This window comes from Heterodontus francisci, chromosome 9, assembly GCF_036365525.1.
Source record: "Heterodontus francisci isolate sHetFra1 chromosome 9, sHetFra1.hap1, whole genome shotgun sequence".
NCBI classification, from domain to species: Eukaryota; Metazoa; Chordata; class Chondrichthyes; order Heterodontiformes; family Heterodontidae; genus Heterodontus; species Heterodontus francisci.
The window spans coordinates 34969568-34995824 of record NC_090379.1 but is presented as its reverse complement, the minus strand read 5'-3'; the positions used below and the strand labels follow the sequence as shown (position 1 = coordinate 34995824).

At 45.1% G+C, this 26257-nt stretch overlaps 1 protein-coding gene across 1 annotated transcript in view; it reads right to left on the bottom strand.

Annotated features, from left to right (window-relative positions):
• The window catches only part of kcnh5b (potassium voltage-gated channel, subfamily H (eag-related), member 5b), a 349527-nt gene that overhangs the window by 228901 nt on the left and 94369 nt on the right, over positions 1 to 26257 (bottom strand). The window contains exons 4-6 of the mRNA XM_068038274.1: positions 21140 to 21268; positions 2625 to 2740; positions 1588 to 1980 (exon numbers count right to left, since the gene is read on the bottom strand). Of these exons, the coding sequence (XP_067894375.1) occupies positions 1588 to 1980; positions 2625 to 2740; positions 21140 to 21268 (638 nt within the window). The remainder of the gene's footprint in view (positions 1 to 1587; positions 1981 to 2624; positions 2741 to 21139; positions 21269 to 26257) is intronic.

Genomic DNA, 26257 nt, shown 5'->3' with positions numbered 1-26257 from the left:
TTCTTGACCTACTGCAGTATTCTAGTGAATATCAATGCAAGCTCGAGGAGCAGCATCTCATCTTTTGATTAGGCACTCTACAGCCTCGTGGATTCAACCTTGCGTTCAACAATTTCACAGCATGACTGGCCTTTTTTTATATTTTTCTTTTTTTTATTATTTTAACCGTGACTGTTTTTTCACATGGACAGAGTTGCTCATTACTCTGGCATTAACACTCTCTCTGGACTAATGCTTTGTCTTTCACCACAAGCATTAATACACTCTTTGCCTTTGTCCCATGACAGCTTCACTTTTTAATCCCTCCTGCCCTCTGCCCTATCACACACCTCCCCTTTTGTTCTCTTCCCTACAAACCCCCACCCCCTTCATTAAAACCTAATTCTTTTCTAACCTTTGCCACTTCTGATGAAAGGTCACTGATCTGAAACATTAACTTTGCTTCTCTCTCCACAGATGCTGCCTGACCTGCTGTGTATTTCCAGCACTTTCTGTTGTTATTTCAGATTTCCAGTATCTGCAGTATTTTGCTTTTAGATTAGATGAGATTACTTGTGCCACTTAAAATTCTCACCCGCATTATACTCTGCTGGCTAAACAAAAAAAAGCAGAAATAATTCTGCCAGAAAGGGAATGCAACTTTAGTGTTGGTCGTGCAGCAATGGCATGTATAGACAATGTCAATACAGACCAACCAACTTTTTTCATGGGGAAGGGATTAAGTCTCAGATGCAACCTATATAAAGAGGTGGCCTATTTGGACATCATAAGTTATTTTATCCCGTACCTAAAGCAAACTATAGTGGAGTAGTTTCTGATCTCAGTATAAAGAAGGAAAATGATAATCATAACAAAAAGAGAAAATACAGGCTGCTGTTGTCAGTCCTACTCCAGACTAATGGTGCCAGTTGTGAGGAAAGGCCCCATCTTTCTCTTTCAGATTCCAGCAACATGAAATGCATTTCTAGGATTTCAAACAGCATTTGTGCTTTTCTTTTATCTCTAATGATAGTAACTATAGCAACAAAATGTTTCAGCTGGCTGAGCTTGGATCTTTAAGTGGTAACCATTTTTCTTGGAACTTTTATTTCACAAAAACCTATCTTGTGATCCTGAAAGTTCATACATTTTAACAGTTTTGCTGCTCCAGTTTTAAAAATGTCTGAATATCTGATCTCTGTCATTGTAATGTAACCATTTAATGGCAAAATATACACTTTCCTGAGCTTTTCTTGTAAATCCAACGAGGGGAAGTGCTTTTAAGCCCTCCATTGTGCTTCAGTTTATCACGAATACTTCCTTGGGTTCCTTGCTCAGGTTCACAAACAGGATACTATGCCTTTGGCTGAATCACAAACCTGCATCGTACTAAATGCTATTTCTGCCGATATCCCAGAACATTTGGGCCACAAGATGTAGGAGGTAAAATTTGTGTGAAATCAATAACGTTAATTTAGCCCTAACAGGCTGCATCACAAAGGTCTGCTGCAAATCAAACCTTACACTGACAGCACAATGCTAAACACTGTAGTAAGAGAAGCAGAGCTCTGCTGATTCCCTGCAATAAATTTAGAAATGTCAACCTACCTCATCCACATTTTCAAAGGCATTGATGATGTCATATGGCAAACAGGACAGCAGGTCAATCACAAACCAGGTTTTTAAGTAGTTCATTCTGATTAGCTTAGGATCAGATATAACTTCCCCTCCAGGGCCCACAAACGTCGTGTGGAAATTTAAGACAATATCCACTAAGAATATCACATCCACTACACTGTCCAGCACTAGCCAGGCAATGTTGTTCTGTTTTGTTCTGAAGGACACATTGTAAGGAACCATAATTGCAGTATAGAACGTTAAAATAAGGATGATCCAGTCCCAGGTCGTTTTAAATGCACAATAGTGTAGGATGATGTGCGGTGGGGTCTTTGGAGCCTCCTGTTTGTATTGAGGAAGAATGTCAGATCCTAACTGTAGAACCTGAAATAAAGGAAAAGTGACAGTTATAGTACATTATCCACTTTTGATAACTTTGAAAAGTGTAACACATTTAAATTTAAACTCTGCAATTCAGATGGTCTCCTGAACACAGTGCTGGAACACACAGCAAATTTTCCAGATGGAAAATAAGGCAGGAAGCCAAAATTCCCTGCCCAACCATCTCATTTAAGTAGCATCATCAGTCCTGCACCCACTGTAGGTGTTGGCCAAGACTCCACTTTTCCCAGGAAAGTTACTGAAATACCAAAGTGATGTTAAAGGGGAGGAGATCCTGATCACTGTGTCCCTGTCCCATTTTTCCATGACATTTGTACCTGAGGAACTGATCCTGGAAACGAGCCAAAAATAAAAAGGAGCCTCTCACGTCCAGGTTTTTGCCAAAGGCGCAACATCGAGGGCCGAAGGGCCTGTACTGCGCTGTAATGTTCTAATTCTAATTCTAATATCAGATACTTGATTAGTTTCTTCACAGGGAATAAAAAATTCTTTTGCAGAACACAAATTGTGAGACTGCCATTCAGTTACAGATGTTTAAGTTTCTTTATCTGGTAAACTTTCTGTCTGGATCAAATGTTCTGAAGAAAAAATGTAGCTAAATAATAAACAAGAAATTCAATACTTACCTCTGCTAGACGTGAATGTTTATGGACTCCATCGGATTTGTTCATCGGAGTCAACTGTTGCAGAACACTTCGACTGTTTGTCAGTGCACGTGTCAGTCGAGCAAATTTTGCCCATCCTTTATTTTAAAAAAAGGCACAGTAACTAGCTACTCCAGTAACCCACACTTTCCTTATAGTACTGCAATTTTAGTTGTTAGTCTTTAAACTGTAATACCTGCAACACAATAGATCCACATTAGTTTAAATAGCTGTTAATGAGCAGCTATCAGCAGCTATTAGTAAAATTGTTTTAAATGTTGCTTACAGTTAGCAAACGTAATTTTAAACATCCATTTAATACCTAATCGGCTGCATCTGTGTTAGTTACTGGTGTAAGCCATTTTGCAAACAACTGCATAAAACTGATACTTTGGTGGCAAAACATTATAGTCAGCGCCATTCAAATAACTATGTGAATTATAATTTACCTGTGTTTATTGCATGATTGTACATCAGTGTTGCCAATTTCACTCCGAGTGTGAGTGAAGGGAGGAAGAGAAAGGCGACACAGTTCACCGATATGCAAAATTTTGCCTCTATTAGGGAGATCAATTGAAAATAAACAAATGGAAAGAGGTACACAGGTCATTCACAACTCCTGGCATACCGAAGGTTGTGTTTCTGTTTTGTTCTGTTCTGTTTTTTTGTTTGCATATGGAAATAGTAGCTATGCTTGCTCTAATGTGGATTGCCAAGCAGTGGTAAGGAAATGAAATAAAATTATTAGATTTATTAGCTTTACTTGATATACAGAAGAGGTAAGTTAAGGAAGTGTGAACAGGGAGAATCAGAAAAAATAATGAATGAAACAAAAAACTTGTTGAGATTCTTTTTCAAATAATCCTTTCAACAATGAGCAAAGAAATGCTGCACTCAGTGTGAGGATCTTTGTAATTGGGTGAAGGTTATGTGTGTACAATGAGATGAATTGCTTTCTATTCCAACATCCATTCCAATATCTTTACTGATCACCGCACAGTGTTTCAGTTGAAGCTATGTTTTCAACGACATTGACTTTGTCTGGTGCCACATGACTATGTAGAAGTTCATGTGGCATTAAGAGAAAGTCAATGCAATGGTTTATACTGGGGTCCAGGGAGTTTGATCTCTAATGTTGACGGTGTGGTTTTAATGAAATCTGTGTTGCAGCTGGTTTCCTTTTAATAGGGCATTCTCTTTATCAAAAAGTGTGTGGTGAACTTTTTGTTGGGGATGCAGAAAAATCAAGTTTGATTTATGTTCCAACAAAGCACTTTGACACAGTTTTTGTCAAGTCTATTTGTAAAACATACAGAAAAACATCATGGCCAAACTATATGAAGATGTTGAACACACTCTCCATGTCGAGAATCATACTATAGAATCATAGAATGATTACAGCACAGAAGGAGGCCATTTGCCCCACTGAGTCCACGCTGACTCTCTGCAAGAGCAATTTAGCCAGACCCACTTCCCTGACCTTCCTCTGTAGCCCTGAAAATTTTTTCTGTTCAGGTGCTTATGCAATTCCATTTTGAAAGCCATGATTGAATCTGCCTCCACCGTTCTCTCAGGCAGTGCATTCCAGATCATAACCACTCGCTGTGTAAAAAAGTTTCTCCTCTTGTTGTCTTTGGTTCTTTGGCCAATCACAAATCTGTGTCTTCTGGTTCTCAGTCTTTCAGTTTAGTTTAGTTTAGAGATACAGCACTGAAACAGGCCCTTCGGCCCACCGAGTCTGTGCCGACCATCAACCACCCATTTATACTAATCCTACACTAATCCCATATTCCTACCACATCCCCACCTGTCCCTATATTTCCCTACCACCTACCGATACTAGGGGCAATTTATAATGGCCAATTTACCTACCAACCTGCAAGTCTTTTGGCTTGTGGGAGGAAACCGGAGCACCCGGAGAAAACCCACGCAGACACAGGGAGAACTTGCAAACTCCACACAGGCAGTACCCAGAATTGAACCTGGGTCGCTGGAGCTGTGAGGCTGCGGTGCTAACCACTGCGCCACTGTGCCTCTAACTATTCTGTCTAGACCCCCTCAAGATTTTGAACACCTCTGTCAAATCTCCTCTCAGCCTACTCTTCTCTCAGGAGAACCACCCCAGCTTCTCCAAGCTATCCACGTAACTGAAATTCCTCATTCCTGGAACCATTTTTGTGAATCTTGTCTGCACGCTTTCCAAAGTCTTCACATCCCTCCTAAAGTCCAGTGCCCAGAATTGGACAGAATGGCTGGAATTTTACCACTCTCAACGGTTCAGTGAAGAACTCGGTCCCGCTTTGCGCCTCATTGCCGCTGGTATCACATGCAGGGCAGCCAATTAGCAGCCCCAGGGCGCATCTTTGAGTGAAAAGGACGGACATGAGCGGGAGGCTGAGCATCGGCAGGGGCGGGGCGAGAGCTGGAAGAGTTTGCTGAAAGCTATTTAAAAGGGCTTTCAGCAATCTCTGTGGCTCTGAGAGGTTTACCTGAAGCAAGGAGGATGTTGAGAGGAGACACTGCACATCTGTGAGGGGAAAACAAGGGACTGAGGGTGAAAGGACTGCAGGAGGAGTGAAAGTGCCCACCAAGCCAACACTTTGAGAAAAAACAGAACCCCGCCAGAACCTAATTTCAGCAATGGAAGGGAGAAGTAGCCGCATGGTCACCCGCTTCTCAGAGGGCTCCTTACGTGTCCTCCTCCAGGGGGCTGAGGCAAGGCGGGAGGTCCTCTTCCCATCTGACGGAAGAAGGTGGCCATCCCATGTTACAAAGAAGGGATGGCTAGAGGTAGCAGAGGAGGTCAGCAGCCGCAGAGTTGTTAGGAGGACATGGCTGCAGTGCCGCAACCGAGTCAATGGCCTTCTGCTCTCTGCCCGGGTAAGGGTCATTCCGCATTCGTCTCATCTTTTATGTGACACGGGAGGGTCAATGAGTTCTGATGCTGCAAGGTGGAAGCCATCCATATTCAGTGATTGGCTGCAGTCATGCCTTGCGACGCACAGTGGTCCAGATGTGTTCATCTGTGCTCTTCACTGGCATTGGCTTGAGAGGCAGCACTCAGCCCAAGGGGTGAGTGTGTGATCTTCCAAGTGATAGGTCTTAACTAATCCCTTTGTGTATACACAGGAGAAGAGGGCACATAATGCCCAAGAGGGGTCCCGAACGGTGGCGGCGTGGCCAACCTGGCATATTTCAGCAGACTGGAGGAGGATGTGTTGACACTAGCAGGGAGGATGGAGGACACGCTATAGCTGATGGTGAGGCCGGCACACCTGGCCAGGAGAGTGAGCTCCCCAGTGTGTGGTCGAGGGGCGGGGCAGGGGTGTGGCATGGTGATTGTCCCAGGCACTGAAGGGTGCTCTCAAATGTGCAATCACATCAATGTGCCCACACTGCAGTCTGTAACATGTCCTCCAGTCAGGAGTGCTGATCACAACTGATTATTCTGATTTTCCCTGTAGGTGAAACACAGCAGCAGCCAGAAGAGCATCTCCAGGGCTCATCCGTCCACCTCTCAGAATGAGGAAGGGACATCAGAGGGTGCAGCATTACACCCTTGCACCGCACCAAGTGCCAGCTCAGAGACATCCACCTCAGTTGGGTTGCGTGTGTCCTCGGAATCGTGGTCACAACCTGGCGTCAGCACCACATAACTGCCGGGCCAGCTGCCAGAGGCTGTACCGGCCGATGCCTTTGACAATCAGAGGACTGTGGGAGGCCAGGCCAGTGCAGAGCCACAAGCTGATGATGAGCCTCTGATGACATCCATTCGGCAGGAGATGCTTCAAATGCAGCATGCAGTGCATTGTGATCTGGCGGAGTTACCAGAGACTTTGCGAGCTATGACTCAGACTTTGCAGATGTCCATCCAGAGCTTGAGTACCGCACATTCTCTGTCATCTGTCCATCTGACCTCCTCCTTTAACAGATTGGTGACTGCAGTGGAGGGGCCGATCCTGTATGCGATGCCTAACCTCACAGCGAGAATGGCCTCCTTGGACCAGGGTATTACAGATCTGACTCCGATGCTCAAGGCGACAGTTTGAGGCTGCTTATCCCTCTGAGGTTAGCACTGAGGACCAATTGAGCCTCAGGAGGCACATAGGCAGCAGCCAATTTCATATAGGAGCTCTTCTCAGGGCACTCCTGATGCATCCTGCAGCTCCTCGTCCCCTCTGCCAGTGACATCAGCACTGCATACTCCCAGGGTGCCAGGGTGTCAGAGGGTGTTTCTGAGACTCCTCAGGGTCATCTTGAGATGCTACAGCCCGCACGGCCTTGGGCAGGCAGAGAACACCCGCTATAGTCATTCAGAGCAACGGAGCAGCCTGATCAGCCACCTGCCTCTGGTGTGGCTGGCAGCAAGGGGTCATCCACACGTGTGAGCACTCACAAACATTTAAACAAAATCACACTAACAGCACTCCGGGATCACTGGTGCAATTTGTAAATATTTATTTGATGTATAAACGCACTGAAAGTTATTACATTTTTCACTTGGCATTTTTACATGTCACAGGTCATTGCTGATGTTGTAGGCAATATGGTTGCTCTGCATGAGAAGGATTATTTGATAGGTGACATATTTGGGCTGGGTGGTGTTTGATGGAAAGGTGTCCTGGTTCAAATCAGATTTCCCCCTGAAGGTGAGTGCCTTTGCCCTTCCAGCTCCTGTTAATGCCTCATCTCAGACTGCCATGTCAGTTTATGGTTGATGAAACTCTTTTCAGGAGAAACGCCTGTGTATTAGAGCTTCTTAGTCTCCCTTGCACTCAACTCCACCTGCACTTCAGCTCCAACTCCCCGCCATTCAGGTGGCTGCGGCCCCTCTTCCTCATCCGTATCACCATTCTCATCTGAAGAAGCCTCAAGCTGACCTTGATCATCCTCCAGGGCCTCTCCCCTCTCCATCGCCTGGTTATGTAAGGCGCAGCAGACGACAATAATTCTAGAGGCCCTTGATGGCTAGTACTGCAGGGCTCCACCAGACCGATCGAGACACCTAAATCTCATTTTGAGAAGACCTATAGTCTGTTCTATGTCACTCTGGTGGTCGCATGGATCTCATTGTAATGTTCCTCTGCATCATTCCTTGGGTTCCTCACTGGTGTCATCAGCCATGTCTTCAGCGGATAACCTCTGTCGCCAAGTATCCAACCCTGCTGGTATTCAGGAGGGCTGAATAGTGCTGGCACCTGGGAGTTCTGCAGAATGAAAGCATGGTGACTGCTCCCAGGGTAACATGCACACACCTGCAAGATTCCCTTACGATGGTCACATATGAGTTGAACATTCATTGAGTGGAACCCCTTATGATTAATGAAGGCCCCTGACCGACCGGCAGGTGCTCTACTGGCCACATGAGCACAGACTATTACACCCTGGACCATTGGGAACCCAGCAATGGTGCTACAGCCTCTGGCTCTCTTGGCTTGACTGGCGGTGTCCGTCTTGAAGTTGATGAAATGGTTGGCATGCCTGAAAATGGCATCAGACACAACCTTTATGCAATGATGTGCTGATGCATGTCTGCCGATGAAGCCTGGAACGGGCCTGATGCATAGAAATTCAGTGCTCCTGTTACTTTCAGTGTGACCGGCATTGGATGGCCACCCACGCAGTTTGAAGCAACCTCCGTTGCCAGCATCTCACACAGAGATGTGACAGTCTCCCGTGACAGGCACAGTCTTCTTCGGCACTGGCGTTCTGACAGTTGCAGAAAGCTCAAACGCGGGAGGTAGACCCTGCCTGCTGGGTAGGCTCGTCTCCTGACAGGTGGTTGCACCTGGGCCACTCTGCCACCTTCTCCCCCTCCCCCATTATGAGGCTGCACTGGGCCAGCAGCTTGCGTGTTCCCATGGCCAGTTATCCTCCTGTCACACCTTAGGGCACAGTCCTCCTCATTAGATGAGCAGTCTCCAGAGTGCACAATTCCCATTGCTGCTGTGTCCCACAGATGCAATTACTTCAGGTATTACCAGCCTGCTTGAAGGAAAGGCACACACAACCCCCCTCCCTTTCACCCAAGAAATCAATACTGCTGGGGCCCAACCAGGAGTGAGTAACACTCAGATGAACCCTGCTGAACAAGCTGAAACTACCACAAACTGTAAAGTCACACAAGTAAATAACAATGAATAAAGAACCAACAAAACAGTACCTCCAACTCCCTCACAGATACACTGCCTGCCGCTCTTTTAAACCTGCCGGGTTGCTGACACGCCCTCGACTCGTTTTACAGCCGTAAAATCTGACAGCCAACATAAAATTGCTGTCAATTGTTGCTTTACTGAGCTAAATTACTCTTTAGTTGATTGAAAGCAGAAGGTGAGAGGTGCCTCGATCTCGCTCGCCGTCCGACCTGCTTTAAAATGGTGTTTGTGCGTAATAACGCCAGGGGCCCGACGCGACGTCATCAATCGCCATTTTATGTCTCGGACACCTCGGTGGAGTCCCGTTTTTCACAGATAAAATTCCGGCCAAAGCTTCAGTTGTGGCTGCACTAGTGTTTTATAAAGGTTCTTCATAATTTCCTTCTTTTTATATGTTTTTACCTATATTTATAAAGCCCAGGATCCAATGTCTTTTTAATCATTTTCTCAACCTGCCCTGCACTTTGAATGACACATATACCCCCCAAGTCTCTCTGTTCCTGCACCCTTTTAGAATTGTACCCTTTAGTATATTGCCTCCCCTCATTCAAAATGTACCACTTCACACTTGGTTGCATTATATTGCATCTACCACCTGTCCTCCCATTCCACCATCCTGTCTATGTCCTCTTAAAGTTTATCACTATCCGCTTCACTGCTCACTGTACTTCCAAGGTTCGTGTCATCTGCAAATTTTAAAATTGTGCCATGTACACCCAAGTCTAGGTCATTAATATATATTGTTATGGACAGGTGGGAAATGGCATAGCTGTTTTCCATTGGTCACCTTCCAACTGACCACTGATAGTGTTTTTGTTTAAATTAATGTTTCAGCCCCTGTATTTTGATGGCTGAATAAGCAGACAGTGACAGGTTTCCTTGTGATTTTAAAACAGAAAGTTAAATATTTAGTGAACAATAACCACCCAAAATGTTCACAGCACCACCCACGCATGCATTCACTCTCTCATGTACACTTAAGAAAGGATAGGAAGTAAAGGGTAAGAGGCGATAAGAGTTCAAGGTGTAAAAGTCTGCTGTTTTCAGGAAAAACCTGTGAGATCCTCTTGGTAGGTAAGTTTTAAAGTTGCAGGCCTGTTTACTAGTTGCCTTGCCCTTGCTGGATTGCTGAAGTTTCCTGGCAGTCAATACTTCAGTGCGAAGATGATGCTGGTAAATCTCAGTTCAATTTTCACAGTTGAAAAGGCACTCTCATATTTCTCTGCTGCAGTCAGTTGCCAACTCGTATCAGCAGGGTTCAACTGTCTTAGCTGGAACTGATCTCTCTCTCTCTCTCTCTCTCAGTCTTGTGCTGGAATGCAAGATGGCTTTTGATGTTCTCTCTGTGGCTGGAGATCCCAGACTGATGTTCTGATGGCTTATGACTTTCTTTGTTCTCCAAAAAAAGTTACCTTTAAAGGTAAGTTCATAAAGTGTTAGTTTCGCCCATGTGACTTTAGATTTCCGGTTCCTTAGGGACTATACAATGGCTTCTGATCTCAGCCCATTTTGATAAGATGAGAGATGGTCACACTTTGTTGTCGTGATCGTAGCTGAAGACGGAGCATCTGCTAATGCCTTTGTTTTAGTTCACTTTGTGGATAGCACACATTAAAGGCCTGCTACCGGACCCGAACCCAATGGGACCCGACGACATGTGTCGGGTTTGGGTCGGGTCGGGTTGCACTTCCGGGTCCAGCATTCGGGCTCAGGTCGGGCCGGGATGGACATGCTCTATCACAGGTAAGTGGCTCCACTGTTAATTTAATTTTTGGACTAGAAAGGTGGTTTTGTTACGATTATTTTAAGCTTCTGCAGATCAGCAACGAAATGATTTTTTTTTTCATTCATGGGATGTGTGCGTTGTTGGCCAGGCCAGCGTTTATTGCCCATCCCTTATTGCCCTTGAGAAGGTGGTGCTGAGCTGCCTTCTTGAACCGCTGCACTCCATGTGGGGTAAGTACACCCACAGTGCTGTTAGGAAGGGAGTTCCAGAATTTTGACCCAGGGGCAGTGAAGGAACGGCGATATAGTTCCAAGTCAGGAAGGGGAACTTGAAGGTGGTGGTGTTCCCATGCATTTGCTGCCCTTGTCCTTCTAGTTGGTAGAGGTCGCAGATTTGGAAGGTGCTGACTAAGGAGCCTTGGTGCGTTGCTGCAGTGCATCTTGTAGATGGTACACATTGCTGCCACTGTACGTCGGTGGTGGAGGGAGTGAATGTTTGTAGATGGGGTGCCAATCAAGCGGGCTGCTTTGTCCTGGATGATGTTGAGCTTCTTGAGTGTTGTAGGAGCTGCACCCATCCAGGCAAGTGGACAGTATTCCATCACACTCCTGACTTGTGCCTTGTAGATGGTGCACAGGCTTTGGGGAGTCAGGAGGTGAGTTACTCGCCGCAGGATTCCTAGCCTCTGACCTGCTCTTGTAGCCACGGTATTTATATGGCTACTCCAGTTCAGTTTCTGGTCAATGGTAGCCCCTAGGATGTTGATAGTGGGGGATTCAGCAATGGTAATGCCATTGAATGTCAAGGGGAGATGGTTAGATTCTCTCTTGTTGGAGATGGCCATTGCCTGGCACTTGTGTGGCGTGAATGTTACTTGCCACTTATCAGCCCAAGCCTGGATATTGTCCAGGCCTTGCTGCATTTCTACACAGACTGCTTCAGTATCTGAGGAGTCACGAATGGTGCTGAACATTGTGGAATCATCAGCGAACAGCCCCAATTCTGACCTTATGATTGCTGCACTTCCCATGTGCGTGACAATATCAAGAAAACCAGTGGTCCTAGTACCAACCCCTGGGGAACCCCAATGTCGACCTACTGTAAAAAACAACCATTCACCACCATGTTTCCTGCCGCTCAGCCTATTCCATGATCTTCAATTTTGCTGGCAACTTATTATGTGGCACCTTATAAAATGCCTTTTGGAAATCCACATCGACCACATCAACCGCATTACTCTCATCAATGTAGTTGAAATAAATTACAGCTTTTGTTTTTAGGAGTCTCAGGACTAGAAATTGGTATCAGCCCATTTTGGGAACTGAAATAGATGGGGAATCCTTGTGAGAAACCAGAGGTTCATCCAAAATTGGGCCTCATCAATACTGTGCTGGCAAATGGTGGACGACCATCTAGCATCCAGAAGCAGCTCACTAGTTTGATTTTGGGCTGGCTGCTTCACCAACAACAGCCATTGCGTGGTCATGAGGGGAAGTGAAAAATGGGAGGGACGTGACACAGGCAGCAGTGACTCTCAGGAGTGCTGTGGAACCAGAAGCAGCACTCCTGCTCCCCCATCTCCCCCACCCAACCCCCACCCCCCAGCAACTTCACATGAAGGAGTTCCGAAGGTGCGCGAGTTGCGATTGGTGGCGGTAAAATCGGTGTGGGATGGCCACCAGTGGCAGGTAAGTTCACTTACATGTTAATGTGTCTAATTTCCGTATTTTAATGACAGGTGGCCGCACCGAGGTCCCGCTGCCGCCGGAAAAATGTGGCGGGGCCTTCCTGATGTCGGGCGTCGAGGCAGGCCTCTCCTGGCAGAATTTTACAGGCCCCTCGCAACGACGCCCCCCCACCCCCCGCACCGATGTCGAGGAGCTCGTAAAGTTCAGCCCTGTATTACAAACTGAAAAATTGGGCGAGATTTTGTGCTGGACGTGGGGCTCCCGCCACCGAGACGAAAAGGCAGCGGAAAGCCTGCCTCTGCCTTTTTGTGCTAACACCCCCCACCGCCAATCTCCACCCACCGACCCCCCCCCCCCCTCCCCCACCACCACAAGAACAATCCTCTGGTCTTTTTAAATCAAAGTTTCAGGAACCGGGATGGCTGTCCCTTTAAAGTCAGGGATCCCACCCTCAATCACAGGGCCACAGCTCAGCAGTATCGTCAGCGCCACTTTACTGCAGAGGCCTCAGTCCCAGGCCAAGCGCTGGAACCCCAGACAAAAGGCGAGTGAAGCAGAGTGGTTAGGGCCAGTCCGAAAGGCCCCAGCGAAGGGGGGGCGGGTGTGTTCATGTAGTCCGGGGGGGAAGGGGGAGTTCCCGGGGAGTAAATTGGTTCCTGGCAGGGGTCCTCCATGGGCCACAAATTGCTCAGAGAGGAGGGACCCCACCGCAACCCAGGCCCAGAGAGGGTGCCTCGTTTTACAAGGTCACCTCCCTGCGTGGTGGAGCCCCCCCCCCCCGCCCACCCGCTCCACCCCGCTGCCTGTAAGATCGCAATGGTGTCGGGAAGAGGCCCTTAATTGGCCATTGATAGGCCACTTAAGGGCTTCACAGCCTCTGGGCAGGAAGGCCATCATTGGCCTATCCCGCCCCTGGGAATTTCACTTGGCAACAAAGAGGGGACGGGCCCTCTGACCCCCTTGGCCCCCTTGGCCCCAACCACCTGTCACGATACTCCATGACCACCCCCCCCCCCCCAACCTCCGATCCCGCCTCGGCGGCCACACAAAATCCCAGCCACTGTGTGCAGCTGACCAACACTGAGCAAAGAAGAGTTTTATGGAAGCCTTCTGAAAGAGGCATTTAGCCCTCATTCCCATATTTAAGGTATATGAGACCTATTTTAGGTAGCTGTCAGGGACAAATGAATATTGCTGACCCAACATGAGGTTGGGTGTATTTCAGGTGTCCTGGAATGGCGAAATGGTCCTTCTAGCCTCTTTTCCACCCAGAAAACAGAGGCAATGAGGGCCAATTTCTCCCTCTCGGCATGCACCTTAGATGCTCAGAACTCATAGATTTATAATAGAAACATAGAAAATAGGAACAGGAGTAGGCCATTCAGCCATTCATTATGATCATGGCTGATCATCCAACTTGGTAACCTCTTCCCGCTCTCCCCATATCCTTTGATCCCTTTCTCCCCAAGAGCTATCTCTAACTCCTTCTTGAAAACAATGTTTTGGCCTCAACTGCTTTCTGTGGTAGCGAATTCCACAGGCTCACCACTCTCTGGGTGAAGAAATTTCTCCTCATTTCAATCCTGAAAGGTTTACCCTGTATCCTTAGACTATGACCCCTGGTTCTGGACTCCCCCACCATCGGAAACATCCTTCCTGCATCTACCCTGTCAAGTCCTGTTAGAATTTTATAGGTTTCTATGTGATTCCCCCTCACTCTTCTGAACTCCAGCGAATATAATCCTAACTGACTCAATCTCTCCTCATACATCAGTCCCGCCATCCCAGGAATCAGTCTGGTAAACCTTTGCTGCACTCCCTCTATAGCAAGAACAACTTTCCTCAGATAATGAGACCAAAACTGCACACAATATTCCAGGTGTGGCCTCACCAAAGCCCTGTATAATTGCAGCAAGCCATCCCTGCTCCTATACTCAAATCCTCTCGCTATGAAGGCCACCATACCATTTGCCCTATTTACCGCCTGTTGCACCTGCATGCTTACCTTCAGCGACTGGTGTACGAAAACAACCAGGTCTCGTTGCATATTCCCCTCTCTCAGTTTATAGCCATTCAGATAATAATCTGCCCTCCTGCTTTTGCTACCAAAGTGGATAACCTCACATTTATTCACATTATACTGCATCTGCCATGCATTATCCCACTCAGTCAACTTGTCCAAATTACCCTGAAGCTTCTCTGCATCCTTCTCACAATTCACCGTCCTACCCAGTTTTGTGTCATCTGCAAATTTGAAGATATTACATTTAGTTCCCTTATCTAAATCATTAATATATATTGTGAATAGCTGGGGTCCTAGCACCGATCCCTGTGCTACCCCACTGGTCTGCCTGCCATTCGGAAAAAGACCCATTTATTCCTACTCTTTGTTTCCTGTCTGCCAACCAATTTTCTATCCATCGCAATATACTACCCCTAATCCCATGTGCTTTAATTTTACACGCTAATCTCTTATGTGGGACTTTGTCGAAAGCCTTCTGAAAGCCCAAATAAGCCACATCCACTGGCTCGCCCTCATCAACTCTACTAGTTATATCCTCGAAGAATTCTAGTAGATTTGTCAAGCATGATTTCCCTTTCGTAAATCCATGCTGACTCTGTCCAGTTCTCCCACTGTAGAATCTACCAGGCTGACTGGTCTATAATTCTCTGTTTTCTCTCTATTTCCCTTTTTAAATAGTGGGGTTACATTAGCTACCCTCCAATCTGTAGGAACTGTTCCAGAGTCAATAGAATCTTGAAATATGACCACCAATGCATCCACTATTTCCTTAAGTACTCTGGGATGTAGATTATCAGGCCCTGGAGATTTATCAGCCTTCAATCCCAACAATATCCCCAACACCATTTCTCTACTCATACTGATTTCCTTCAGTTCCTCCCTCTCACTAAACCCTCTGTTCCCCAACATTTCTGGTATGTTATTTGTGTCCTCCTTTGTGAATACATTCCTTCACAGTTTCCATGGGTTCATCCGTCAGTGTGTACATGGTATGACAACTTAGCTTTCTACTCTACTTTGCTTACAACATAACTAATATGTATTATTAAAGGAGCATGTGTCAAAACTGCCATGTAATGTTTATAGATAAATCAGCTGTACAGAACATTTTAAAGCCAACAATTTCTCTTCCTTTCATAAGAACACAACTCTACAGTTCTACATTAAGGTGGTAATCCTAACCTTATTTCCCTGGCAGCTATGGATCAGGTTCAGGTCGAAAGCTTGTTTTACACCTCACTTGGTTTACTCTTTATTGACTTCAATGGTATGTAAAGTCGGTTGCAATATGAAATGGGCATCTGACCCAAACCTGTCCCATCCCCGCTAGGCAGGTTAGGTTAAAATTGCACTCCTAGGGCAGACCGCCCGTGCGGGCCACACGCCAAAGAGCCACCACAATCTCAGGCACAGCGGTTCATTTAAATAGCCAGGGACTGCCATTTTTAAATGGCAGTCAGCCCTACTGGCTTATTTAAATATTTAAAGAAATACTCAATAAAATTACATTCATACATTTCATTTGCCCCTCTCCCACTCCCCACCCAATAAAAATTACATTAACTATTTGCCCTATTCCCCCCTCAAAATACTTAGCTGTAACATCTCACTTTCCCCCACACAAACTGCACAAAAGTTTGAGGTACAATCCTTTCCGCCATCCCCTACATCCATGAGGTTTATATGACCCCGTTCCCCCCCACCCCACACTGATAAATCTGCTTCTCCCCCCCTCCCTACCAGTGTGGCACCTCGTTTCCCCAGACGTGGATCTGAATGCGCAGGAGTGCCGGCCGCCTGGCCGAAGATCACGGCGGGCCATCAAGATTAGATGTAAGTATATGTAAATCTATTAATTTTATTCATTTGCAAAAGCTGATTGTGGTCCCTTCGCCGAGCGGTGGGGGTGGGGGGAGGGGCGCTACCATGGTGCCTCGCCGCTGCTGGGAGGATCAGGCCGGGCCCTGCCGGCACGAGGTCTGTGGCGGGCCTCATCCAGTGATATCCTCAGGAACCCCCCGCAACCCCCAACGTTGCGAGCTCCTTAAAATCCAGCCCATAGTATCAGTGTGGCTCACTATCACCTCTAAGTTAAAACAAGTCCCACTCAAGGACCCGAGCGCGTAACTTAGATTAACATTTCGGTGCACTGCTGAGGAAGTGCTGCATTGCCAGATGAAGTGTTAAGACAAGGCCCTGCCTGACTGTTCAGGGGGATGTAAGGGAACCCATGGCACTATTTGATGTCCTCAAACAACACCATCAGAAACAGATTAACCAATGATTTAAGAACATAAGAACGAAACAAACCTAGCATAAGAACATAGGAAATAGGAGCATTTGGCCCCTCGAGCCTGCTCTGCCATTCAATAAGAGACCTAAACTGTACAGAGAAATCTAGGTGTGATCTCACCAATGCCCTGTAAAGTTGTAGCAAGCCTTCTCTATATTTATACTCCATCCCCCTTGTATTAAAGGCCAACATTCCATTTGCCATTTGTTGCTTGTGGGACCTTGTGCACAAACTGGCTGCTGTGTTTATTTACACAACTACACTTCAGATGTCATGTGTTGGCAATAAAACACTTTGGGATGTCCTGAGAATCTGGAAGGCTTTAAATAAAAATGTTAGTTCATCCATTTGATTGTACCTTGGGTGTTTCACATCAAAAACTATTTCTCAGTATTACAGGTATGGGTACACAAATTGTGAAGAAACAAAGAAAAACATTTTACTTTTTAAAACAAAAAAGTCCTGATTTTAATAGTATTTACTGTAGTGTGCACTTTTGTTTAAAATGGTGTTTCATTAATTATATGATTAAAAATGTTGCATTGTTTGGTGTGGTTTAAGCAGATGGGAAATTATTGGTCTTATATATTTCTCATCTTTTACAGGCCTTAACTACTGCTATAATTGGGTTACTTTTTATTTACTTTGTTTCCATTTTTGGATCACTTTGTCTTCCTGTGATTCTCTCGTCTGGTACCATAAATGTCTTTATTTGTTCACAGTCATCCATCTGTCTGTAAGTGGATAGAAATCAACCTCAGTTCTATTAATTTGGCTCAGGTAGTAACTGTGCTGGTTCTGGCCTCCATTAGGAAACCATCCGACAAATTCCATCACACAGGTAATAGGATGGTTGAAATGTGAACTTTTGCAATGACTCCAACCCACGGCCACAGAAATCTGAGATTTATCACCTTGTCACTGAGCTACTTTCTATGTATATTGGTGAACCAGCCTACAGAATATCACAAATTACCATATATGTACAATATAGCCTCAGTTGATTATTTTGCCAGTAAATTGCAACATTACTCAAAAACCAAAACCAAGAAACTACACGGCAGTTGATTGATCATCCATCTGTTGTCTACCCTTCTCAAACAAAAGGGACATAATATATAAAAATCAAATCTAATATAAGGGATTAGGTTTTGAGCAAGAGGTAAATATTTAACCATCTTCCATTAATTTTAAACTACGGAACACAGCCAACATGGCATGCTGTACTATATGATTAATACTCCAGGAAACAACACTGCACTGCAGCAAATAAATCTGCAGTTGCACTCAGTTAGGTCTACTCACTCATCAGAAATCATTATACCCCTGCCATGTTCAAGAGATCAGATATATTTCCCTTTAGAGTGTCCATTTCAATAATTTGATTTGTTGATGAACCAACTTATTACATTAATTAATCTCACTGGGAGAAAAATTACATTAGGCTGAAAATTGGGTGTGGGGATCGCAATGCTTCATGCTGCCTGCAAATTTAGCTGATTGTGCCATGTAGCGCAGCACTAAGCACACTGTTGAGTGGCTGCATGCCTCAGCAGGAGCCCGAGTTCATGCGGGGCCAACGCCACTTAAAGTTAGCCTGCACTACTAAAAGCCAGACTGCACCTCTTAAAGGTGAGGTTCAGTCTGGCTGCAGCAGGTGCTGGAACAGGTTACAGAAGATTCTCTGAGCAGAAAGAGGAGTACACATGGTGCAAAAAGCCAGAGAGTGTGCTCCAAGGTTCTCCAATGCTGGAGGCTTTGGTGCAGGAGATGAACGGGAGGAGAGATATCCTGTTCCTGTAGGGGGCCCAGGAGGCTCTCCAGACAGATACAATGAAGGCAGTGGAAGCAGACAGCTGACATGGTCAATGCCAGCAGTTTAGCCCCGTCGACCTGGGTGCAGTGCCACAAGAAGTTCAATAACCTCACATGAGTGGTCAAGATTAGTGAATGCATCTTCAAATGCCTTATTCTTACAAATGAGCCATTAGCCTCACACGCTGCTCCATTCACCACCACCCCCTTCACTCCCATTCCAACATTTTCTGTCAAGCACAACTCATACCTCACAATCATAACCTCATGTCACCACAGACATTTAGTACTGCTGCAAGCCTCACACTCATATTTCCCAGTTTGCACACACTGCCAGCTATTCAACTGTGGAAGGCACATCACCCAAACACATTGCACCACGCTCACTGACACACTTCCCTCTCTTTTGCAGGGCAAGGTGGCCCATAATCAGAGGCAGCAGCACCTAACCAATGGGGGATAGGCACAGTTGCATTTCCCGTGGAGGAGATGGTGAAAGCCATCATTGGAGTAACCATGACTGCAGCCGTGGCCAGTGGCAGGACTGAAACTACCTAATCCTCCTTCTCACATGGCATAACTTCTTCTGACTGACAAGCTGTAGTTGGTCTAAGTATGCATCTCTTCCTTTCCCCTCTTCCCACACCCAACCTTACCCTTGTGCCGTTATCTTTTCAGATACCCAAGAACTGCCAGTTGGTCAAGAAATGGCAAAGGAGCCTGATGTGCAAGAGAAACAAGAGATGGATGAAGAAGAAACACTATCACTTGATTACAATCGCAGCTACCAGCTCAGATGTTGGCACTGCATGTACTTTAGAGGATAGCATAGAGGTAGGATCTACTCATGATGAATCACCGGGCACCAAAGGGCTGCAACCAGGGCAACAACAACTATTTATATAATGCCTTTAACATAACAAAACATCCTGACACACTTCACAGAAGCATTATAAAACAAAATATGACACCAAGCCACATAAGGAGATAGTAGGGCAGATGGCTTGGTCACAGAGGTAGGTTTTAAGGAGTGTCTTAAAGGAAGAAAGTGAGATAGAGAGGTGGAGAGGTTTAGGGAGGGAATTCCAGAGCTTAGCGCTTGGCAGCTGAAAACATAGCCACCAATGGTGGAGCGATTAAAATTGGGGACACTCAAGAGGCTGGAAGAGCGCAGAGATCTTGGAGTGTTATGGGGCTGGAGATGACAGAGATAGGGAGGGGCCAGGCCATGGAGAGATTTGAAAACAAGGATGAGAATTTTAAAATCGAGGCATTGTTTAACCAGGAGCCAGTGTAGGTCAACGAGTACAGGGGTGATGTGTAAATGGCATTTGGTGTAAATTAGAGCAGCAGAGTTTAGGATGACCTCAAGTTTAAGGAAGGTAGAATGTGGCAGGCTGGCCAGTGTTAATTGGATGTTAGTTGTGTTTAATTGTATGCAGGTAGTGTGTATTAGCTGGGGTTGGACCTATAGAAAGGAACATACTGAAACTGTGGATGTTGGGTGAGGAGATGCATGTTTGTAATGCGTAACTCTGTAAATAAATACTTATAAAAGTGTGTAAAGATTAGCTCCAGTTCTTCAACACCTGGATTTCTAGAGTATAACTGTCAGGATTGTGTTAGAAAAGTCAAGTCTGGAGGTAGCAAAGGCATGGTTGAGGGTTTCAGCGGCAAAGGAGCTCAGGCAGGGGCGGAGATGGGTGATGTTATGGAGGTGGAAGTAGGCAGTCTTAGTGATGACGCAAATATGCAGTTGAAAGCTCATCCCAGGGTCAAATATGACACCAGGGTTGTGAACAATCTGGGAAGAGGAGGCGGCTCGTGTTCTTTAAATGTGGTACCGGGAGGAGCAAGCTCCACATTAAGGCAAGTATATTTCAAAAAGTTTCCTTGTTGGCTGCAGGGGTTTCAGGGCTCGATTCTCCAGCGTGCAGTGACCCAGTGGCTATATCACCAAATGTGGCAACTAAATTCCAAATATACTTTTCCTCCAAGTACTGCCTTATCCAGGAGATACCAATGATCAATGGAGAATACCCATAATCCTTTGCAGAGAAAGTTACTGTGACAACCCTGTTCAAGTTAGTGAAAAGCAGCATCACCTCATGAAACAAAATGCAGCACTGGAAGTTATTGGCTTCAAAAACAAAAGAAAAAGAAACTGAAACAATTATTATCAATTAGAAGACTGGTTTTAGTACCTGGATTTGCTTCTGGTTGAGACACTGAAACGAAGGAAACTGCTGACTTATATTCTATTACCTACTTCCATTCTAGGGCCATTGATTTACTCACTATGTTAATGAGATCATGCATAAATTAGTTTAGAGAGTAATTCAGTAAGCCACTATACATGATTAGTTTGGGAAATGCACAACCTTGGGGTTGTAATAATATGCCAAATATTTTTAGAATAGTCAGGTCATAACATTACATGCTACAGAAGAGAACACACGAAAGGTACTAGGCTGCAAATGAGAGCTGAGGGAGGAAACAATGATCTGAAACATAAGCCAAATAATATATTCAGATGTTTAAGTGATCCATTGAGTAAAACAAAATAAATTTTCCATGATGCACACTATCTCTGTTCAACTGAGCAATTTCAGAAACTACTAATGCAACATATTGCAGCAGTCATCATTCTATTATTACAGAATGCTATGGAATAGAATACTATCTTCTAATATTTCTATACAAAGGCTATACAAACAGGCAAGGTATATTTAATGAAAACTACATAGAATTCCCTCATTACAAAAACATTAAATCGACAATAGAAAGGAAATACTACCTTTTGTTGACTCATCTTCAATGGGTTGTTTAAATACTGTAATGTCTTTGAAAGTGCATAAAAATAAAACCACCTTGTCATATTCATTTTGTATGGGTGCAATTTGCATGTAGAACCAAACTGGAGTTCCTGCCAATAGAAAAAAAATAAATACACTGAACAGGTCATTCCACAAAAGCAAGTCAACACATGGTCTACTCTAGCACATGAAAGCGAGTTTGTTCCGAATGACCATTTGGTCTTGTTTATTGCAGATACTGGCTATGTGATCAATGCAGCTAGTCCACATTTAGCTGGATCACATTGTATATCTCTGGAACTCCTCATATAACCCCTCTGGCTCAAAAGCTTTAGTCCTGTGTGAAAACACAATTTCAGGTAGGTACAGTGGCTGTTGTATGCGTGATTAGTGTCATTGTTTCACTTGTGTCACTAATAATAGCAAGGGCTAATAACCTCCTCTCCCAGCCCAGTTACTAATATGCATACAGTTATAAAGAGAAAGCGTAGATATTGCATCAAGGATCGACATGAAAATCATCTCTATAGCTTTATAGCTGCAGCTGAGAGAAGTAAAAGGGTAAGAGAGCAAGACCGATGGGCTATCAGTCTGTCTCATAAAGATGAAAAGGGACAAATGCAGAATGTGGTTACTGGCAGGATGAGAAGCTACAGTTTTCACAAGAAGAGATATGAAGCTTTGGCCAGTATCAGGATTGGTAAGCAAAGCTGAACAGGTGGTCACAAAATCTCACAGTACCAAGGGTATTATGGGAGATTTTTTGGGGGTGAAATACAATAGCTTTAATCTGGCATCACTTGTTTTACTTGGAAAACAGCACTCATTCTATGATAATAAAAACAGAAAGTGTAGGAAATACACAGCAGGGCTGGCAATATCTGTGGAGAGAGAAACAGAGTTAATGTTTCAAGTCTGCCAGACCAGCTGTGTATTTCCAGCACTTTGTGTTTTTATTTCAGATTTCCAGCATCCGCAGTATTTTGCTTTTACTCATTCTATAATATTTGAGGTTAACAGTCTATTCCACTCTCCTGAAACGAATTAATTAACACAAAGACAAGACAGACAGGTGCAGATTTTCAGTAAAGAGCATGATTCAAAGGCCCACTGTAAGATCCATTTATTCTCCCATACATGATCAAGCAACTCAATTGGCTTATAAAAGAAAAATTCAGAATTGGTAAGGAGTTTAAAAACACACACCAGTTCTTTTGAAGTTCTTTCTTGGGATGTGAGTGTGTCAAGGCTAGCATTTATTGGCCATCCTTAATTCCCCTTCAGAAGACGGTAGTGACACACCTTCTTGAACCACTATCAACATTCTGGGGGTTACCATTGACCAGAAGCTGAACTGGAGTAGCCATATAAATACTGTGGCTACAAGAGCAGGTCAGAGGTTAGGAATCCTGTGGCGGGTAACTCACCTCCTGACTCCCCAAAGCCTGTCCACTATCTAAAAGGCACAAGTCAGGAATGTGATGGAATACTCTCCACTTGCCTGGATGGGTGGAGCTCCAAGAACACTCAAGAAGCTTGACACCATCTAGGACAAAGCAGCCCGCTTGATTGGCACCCCATCTACAAACATTCACGCCCTCCACCACCGACGCACAGTGGCAGCAGTGTGTACCATCTACAAGATGCACTGCAGCAATGCACCAAGGCTCCTTAGACAGCACCTTCCAAACCCGCGACCTCTACCATCTAGAAGGACAAGGGCAGCAAATGCGTGGGAACATCACCACCTGCAAGTTCCCCTCCAAGTCACACACCATCCTGACTTGGAACTATATCGCCGTTCCTTCACTGTTGCTGGGTCAAAATTCTGGACCTCTCTTCCTAACAGCACTGTGGGTGTACCTACCTCACATGGACTACAGCGGTTCAAGAAGGCAGCTCACCACCACCTTCTCAAGTGCAATTAAGGATGGGCAATAAATGCTGGTCTCGCCAGCGACGCCCACATCCCAGGAACAAATAAAAGAAAGTATTTGTGGTGTCGGTACACGCACAGTGCTGTAGATGTAGGTTGGATGTAGAATTGGTTTTTTTTAATTCATTCATGGGATTTGGACGTTGCTGGTCAGGCCAGCATTTATTGCCCATCCTAATTGCCCTTGAGAAGGTGGTGGTGAGCTGCCTTCTTGAACTGCTGCAGTCCCTGTGGGGTAGGTATACCAACAGTGCTGTTAGGAAGGGATTTCCAGGATTTTGACCCAGCAACAGTGAAGGAATAGCGATATAGTTCCAAGTTAGGATGGTTGTGATTTGGAGGGGAACTTGGAGGTGGTGGTGTTCCCACATGCCTGCTGTCCTTCAAGGCAGTAGAGGTCATGGTTTTGGAAGGTGCTGTCGAAGGAGCCTTGGAGAGTTGCTGCAGTGCATCTTGTATGTGGTACACACAGTGTGCTGATGGTGGAGGGAGTGAATGTTTAACGTGGTGAATTTGGTGCCAATCAAGTGGGCTGCTTTGTCTTAGAAGGTGTCAAGCTCCTTGAGTGTGGTTGGATCAGCACTTGTCCAGGCAATTGGGGAGCAATGTCTCCTCTACTTTTTTTATAGTTAGTGGGCCCTTTAAATTATTTTGTGCAACCACGCACCTGTGGTAACATAAAGGGGTTAATTTTTGTTCAGCCTGCATGAGAAGTTTTGGGTTAGTGCACAGCTGTGCAGCTTAGAGGGTACATTGATGGACAGTATTCCATTATGGTCCTGACATATGCCTTGTGGACTGTGGACAGGCTTTGGGAGTCAAGAGGTGAGTTACCTGCTGCAGAATACTCAGTATTTGACCTGCTCTTGTAGCCACAGTATTTATGTGGCGGGTCCAGTTAAGTATCTGGTCAATGGTCATAGAAACACAGAAAATAGGAGCAGGAGTAGGCCATTTGGCCCTTCGAGCCAGGTCCGCCATTCATTATGATCATGGCTGATCATCCAACTCAGTAACCTGTTCCTGCTTTCACCCCATATCTTTTGATCCTTTAGACCCAACAGCTATATCTAACTCCTTCTTGAAAACATTCAATGTTTTGGCCTCAACTGCTTGCTGTGGTAGCGAATTCCACTCTCTGGGTGAAGAAATTTCTCCTCATCTCAGTCCTGAAAGGTTTACCCTGTATCCTTAGACTATGACCCCTGGTTCTGGTCTGCCCCACCATCGGGAATATCCTTCCTGCATCTACCCTGTCAAGTCCTGTTTGAATTTTATAGGTTTCTATGAGATCCCTCCTCACTCTTCTGAACTCCAGCGAATATAATCCTAACTGACTCAGTCTCACCTCATATGTCAGCCCCGTCATCCCAGGAATCAGTCTGGTAAACCTTCGATGCACTCCCTCTATAGCAAGAACATTCTTCCTCAGATAAGGAGACCAAAACTGCATAGAATATTCCAGGTGTGGCCACATCAAGGCACTGTATAATTGCAGAAAGACATCCCTGCTCCTGTACTCGACTCCTCTCGCTATGAAGACCAACATATCATTTACCTTTTTTACCGCCTGTTGGACCTGCATGCTTAGCTCTCAGTTTATAGCCATTCAGATAATAATCTGCCTTCCTGTTTTTGCTACCAAAGTGGATAACCTCACATTTATCCACATTATACTGCATCTGCCATGCATTAGCCCACTCACTCAACTTGTCCAAATCACCCTGAAGCCTCTCTGCATCCTCCTCACAACTCACCCTCCCACCCAGTTTTGTGTCATCTGCAAATTTGGAGATATTACATTTAGTTCCCTCATCTAAATCATTAATGTATATTGTGAATAGCTGGGGTCCTAGCACCGATCCCTGCGCTACCCCACTGGTCACTGCCTGCCATTTGGAAAAAGACCCATTTATCCCTACTCTTTGTTTCCTGCCTGCCAACCCATTTTCTATCCATCTCAATACACTACCCCCAATCCCATGCGCTTTAATTTTACACGCTAATCTCTTATATGGGACTTTGTCGAAAGCCTTCTGACAGTCCAAATAAACCACATCCACTGGCTCCCCCTCATCAACTCGAATAGTTACATCCTCGAAGAATTCTAGTAGATTTGTCAAGTATGATTTCCCTTTCATAAAGCCATGCTGACTCTGCCCGATTCTACCACTGTTCTCCAAGTGCTCTGCTATAAAATCTTTGATAATGGACTCTAGAATTTTGCCCACTACTGACGTCAGGCTGACTGGTCTATAATTCCCTGCTTTCTCTCTACCTCCCTTTTTAAAAAGTGGGGTTGCATTAGCTACCCTCCAATCTGTAGGAACTGTTCCAGAGTCTATAGAATCTTGGAAGATGACCACCAATGCATCTACTATTTCTAGGGCCACTTCCTTAAGTACTCTGGGATGCATACCATCAGGCCCTGGGGATTTATCAGCCTTCAATCCCATCAATTTCCCCAACACCATTTCTCTACTAATACTGATTTCCTTCAGTTCCTCTCACTAAGCCCTGTGTTCCCCAACATTTCTGGTATGATATTTGTGTCTGCCTTTGTGAAGACAGAACCAAAGTATGCATTTAGTTGGTCAGCCATTTCTTTGTTTCCCATAATAAATTCCACTGTTTCTGACTGTAAGGGACCTACATTTGTCTTCACCAATCTTTTGCTCTTCACATACCTATAGAAACTTTTACAGTCAGTTTTTATGTTCCCCGCAAGCCTGCTCTCGTACTCTATTTTCCCCTTCTTAATCAATTCCTTGGTCCTCCTTTGCTGAATTCTAAACTGCTCCCAATCCTCAGGTCTGTTGTTTTTTCTGGTGAATTTATATGCCTCTTCCTTGGATCTAATGCTATCTCTAATTTCCCTTGTAAGCCATAGTTTGGCTACCTTTCCCGTTTTACTTTTGCGCCAGACAGGGATAAACAATTGTTACAGTTCATCCATGCGCTCTTTAAATGTTTGCCATTGCCTATCCACCGTCATCCCTTTAAGTACTGTATCCCAATCCGTCATAGCCAACTCGCACCTCATACCTTCGTAGTTTCCTTTACTAAGATTCAGGACCCTAGTCTCACAATCAACTACGTCACTCTCCATCTTGATGAAGAATTGTATCATATTATGGTTGCTCATCCCCAAGGGGTCTCGCAC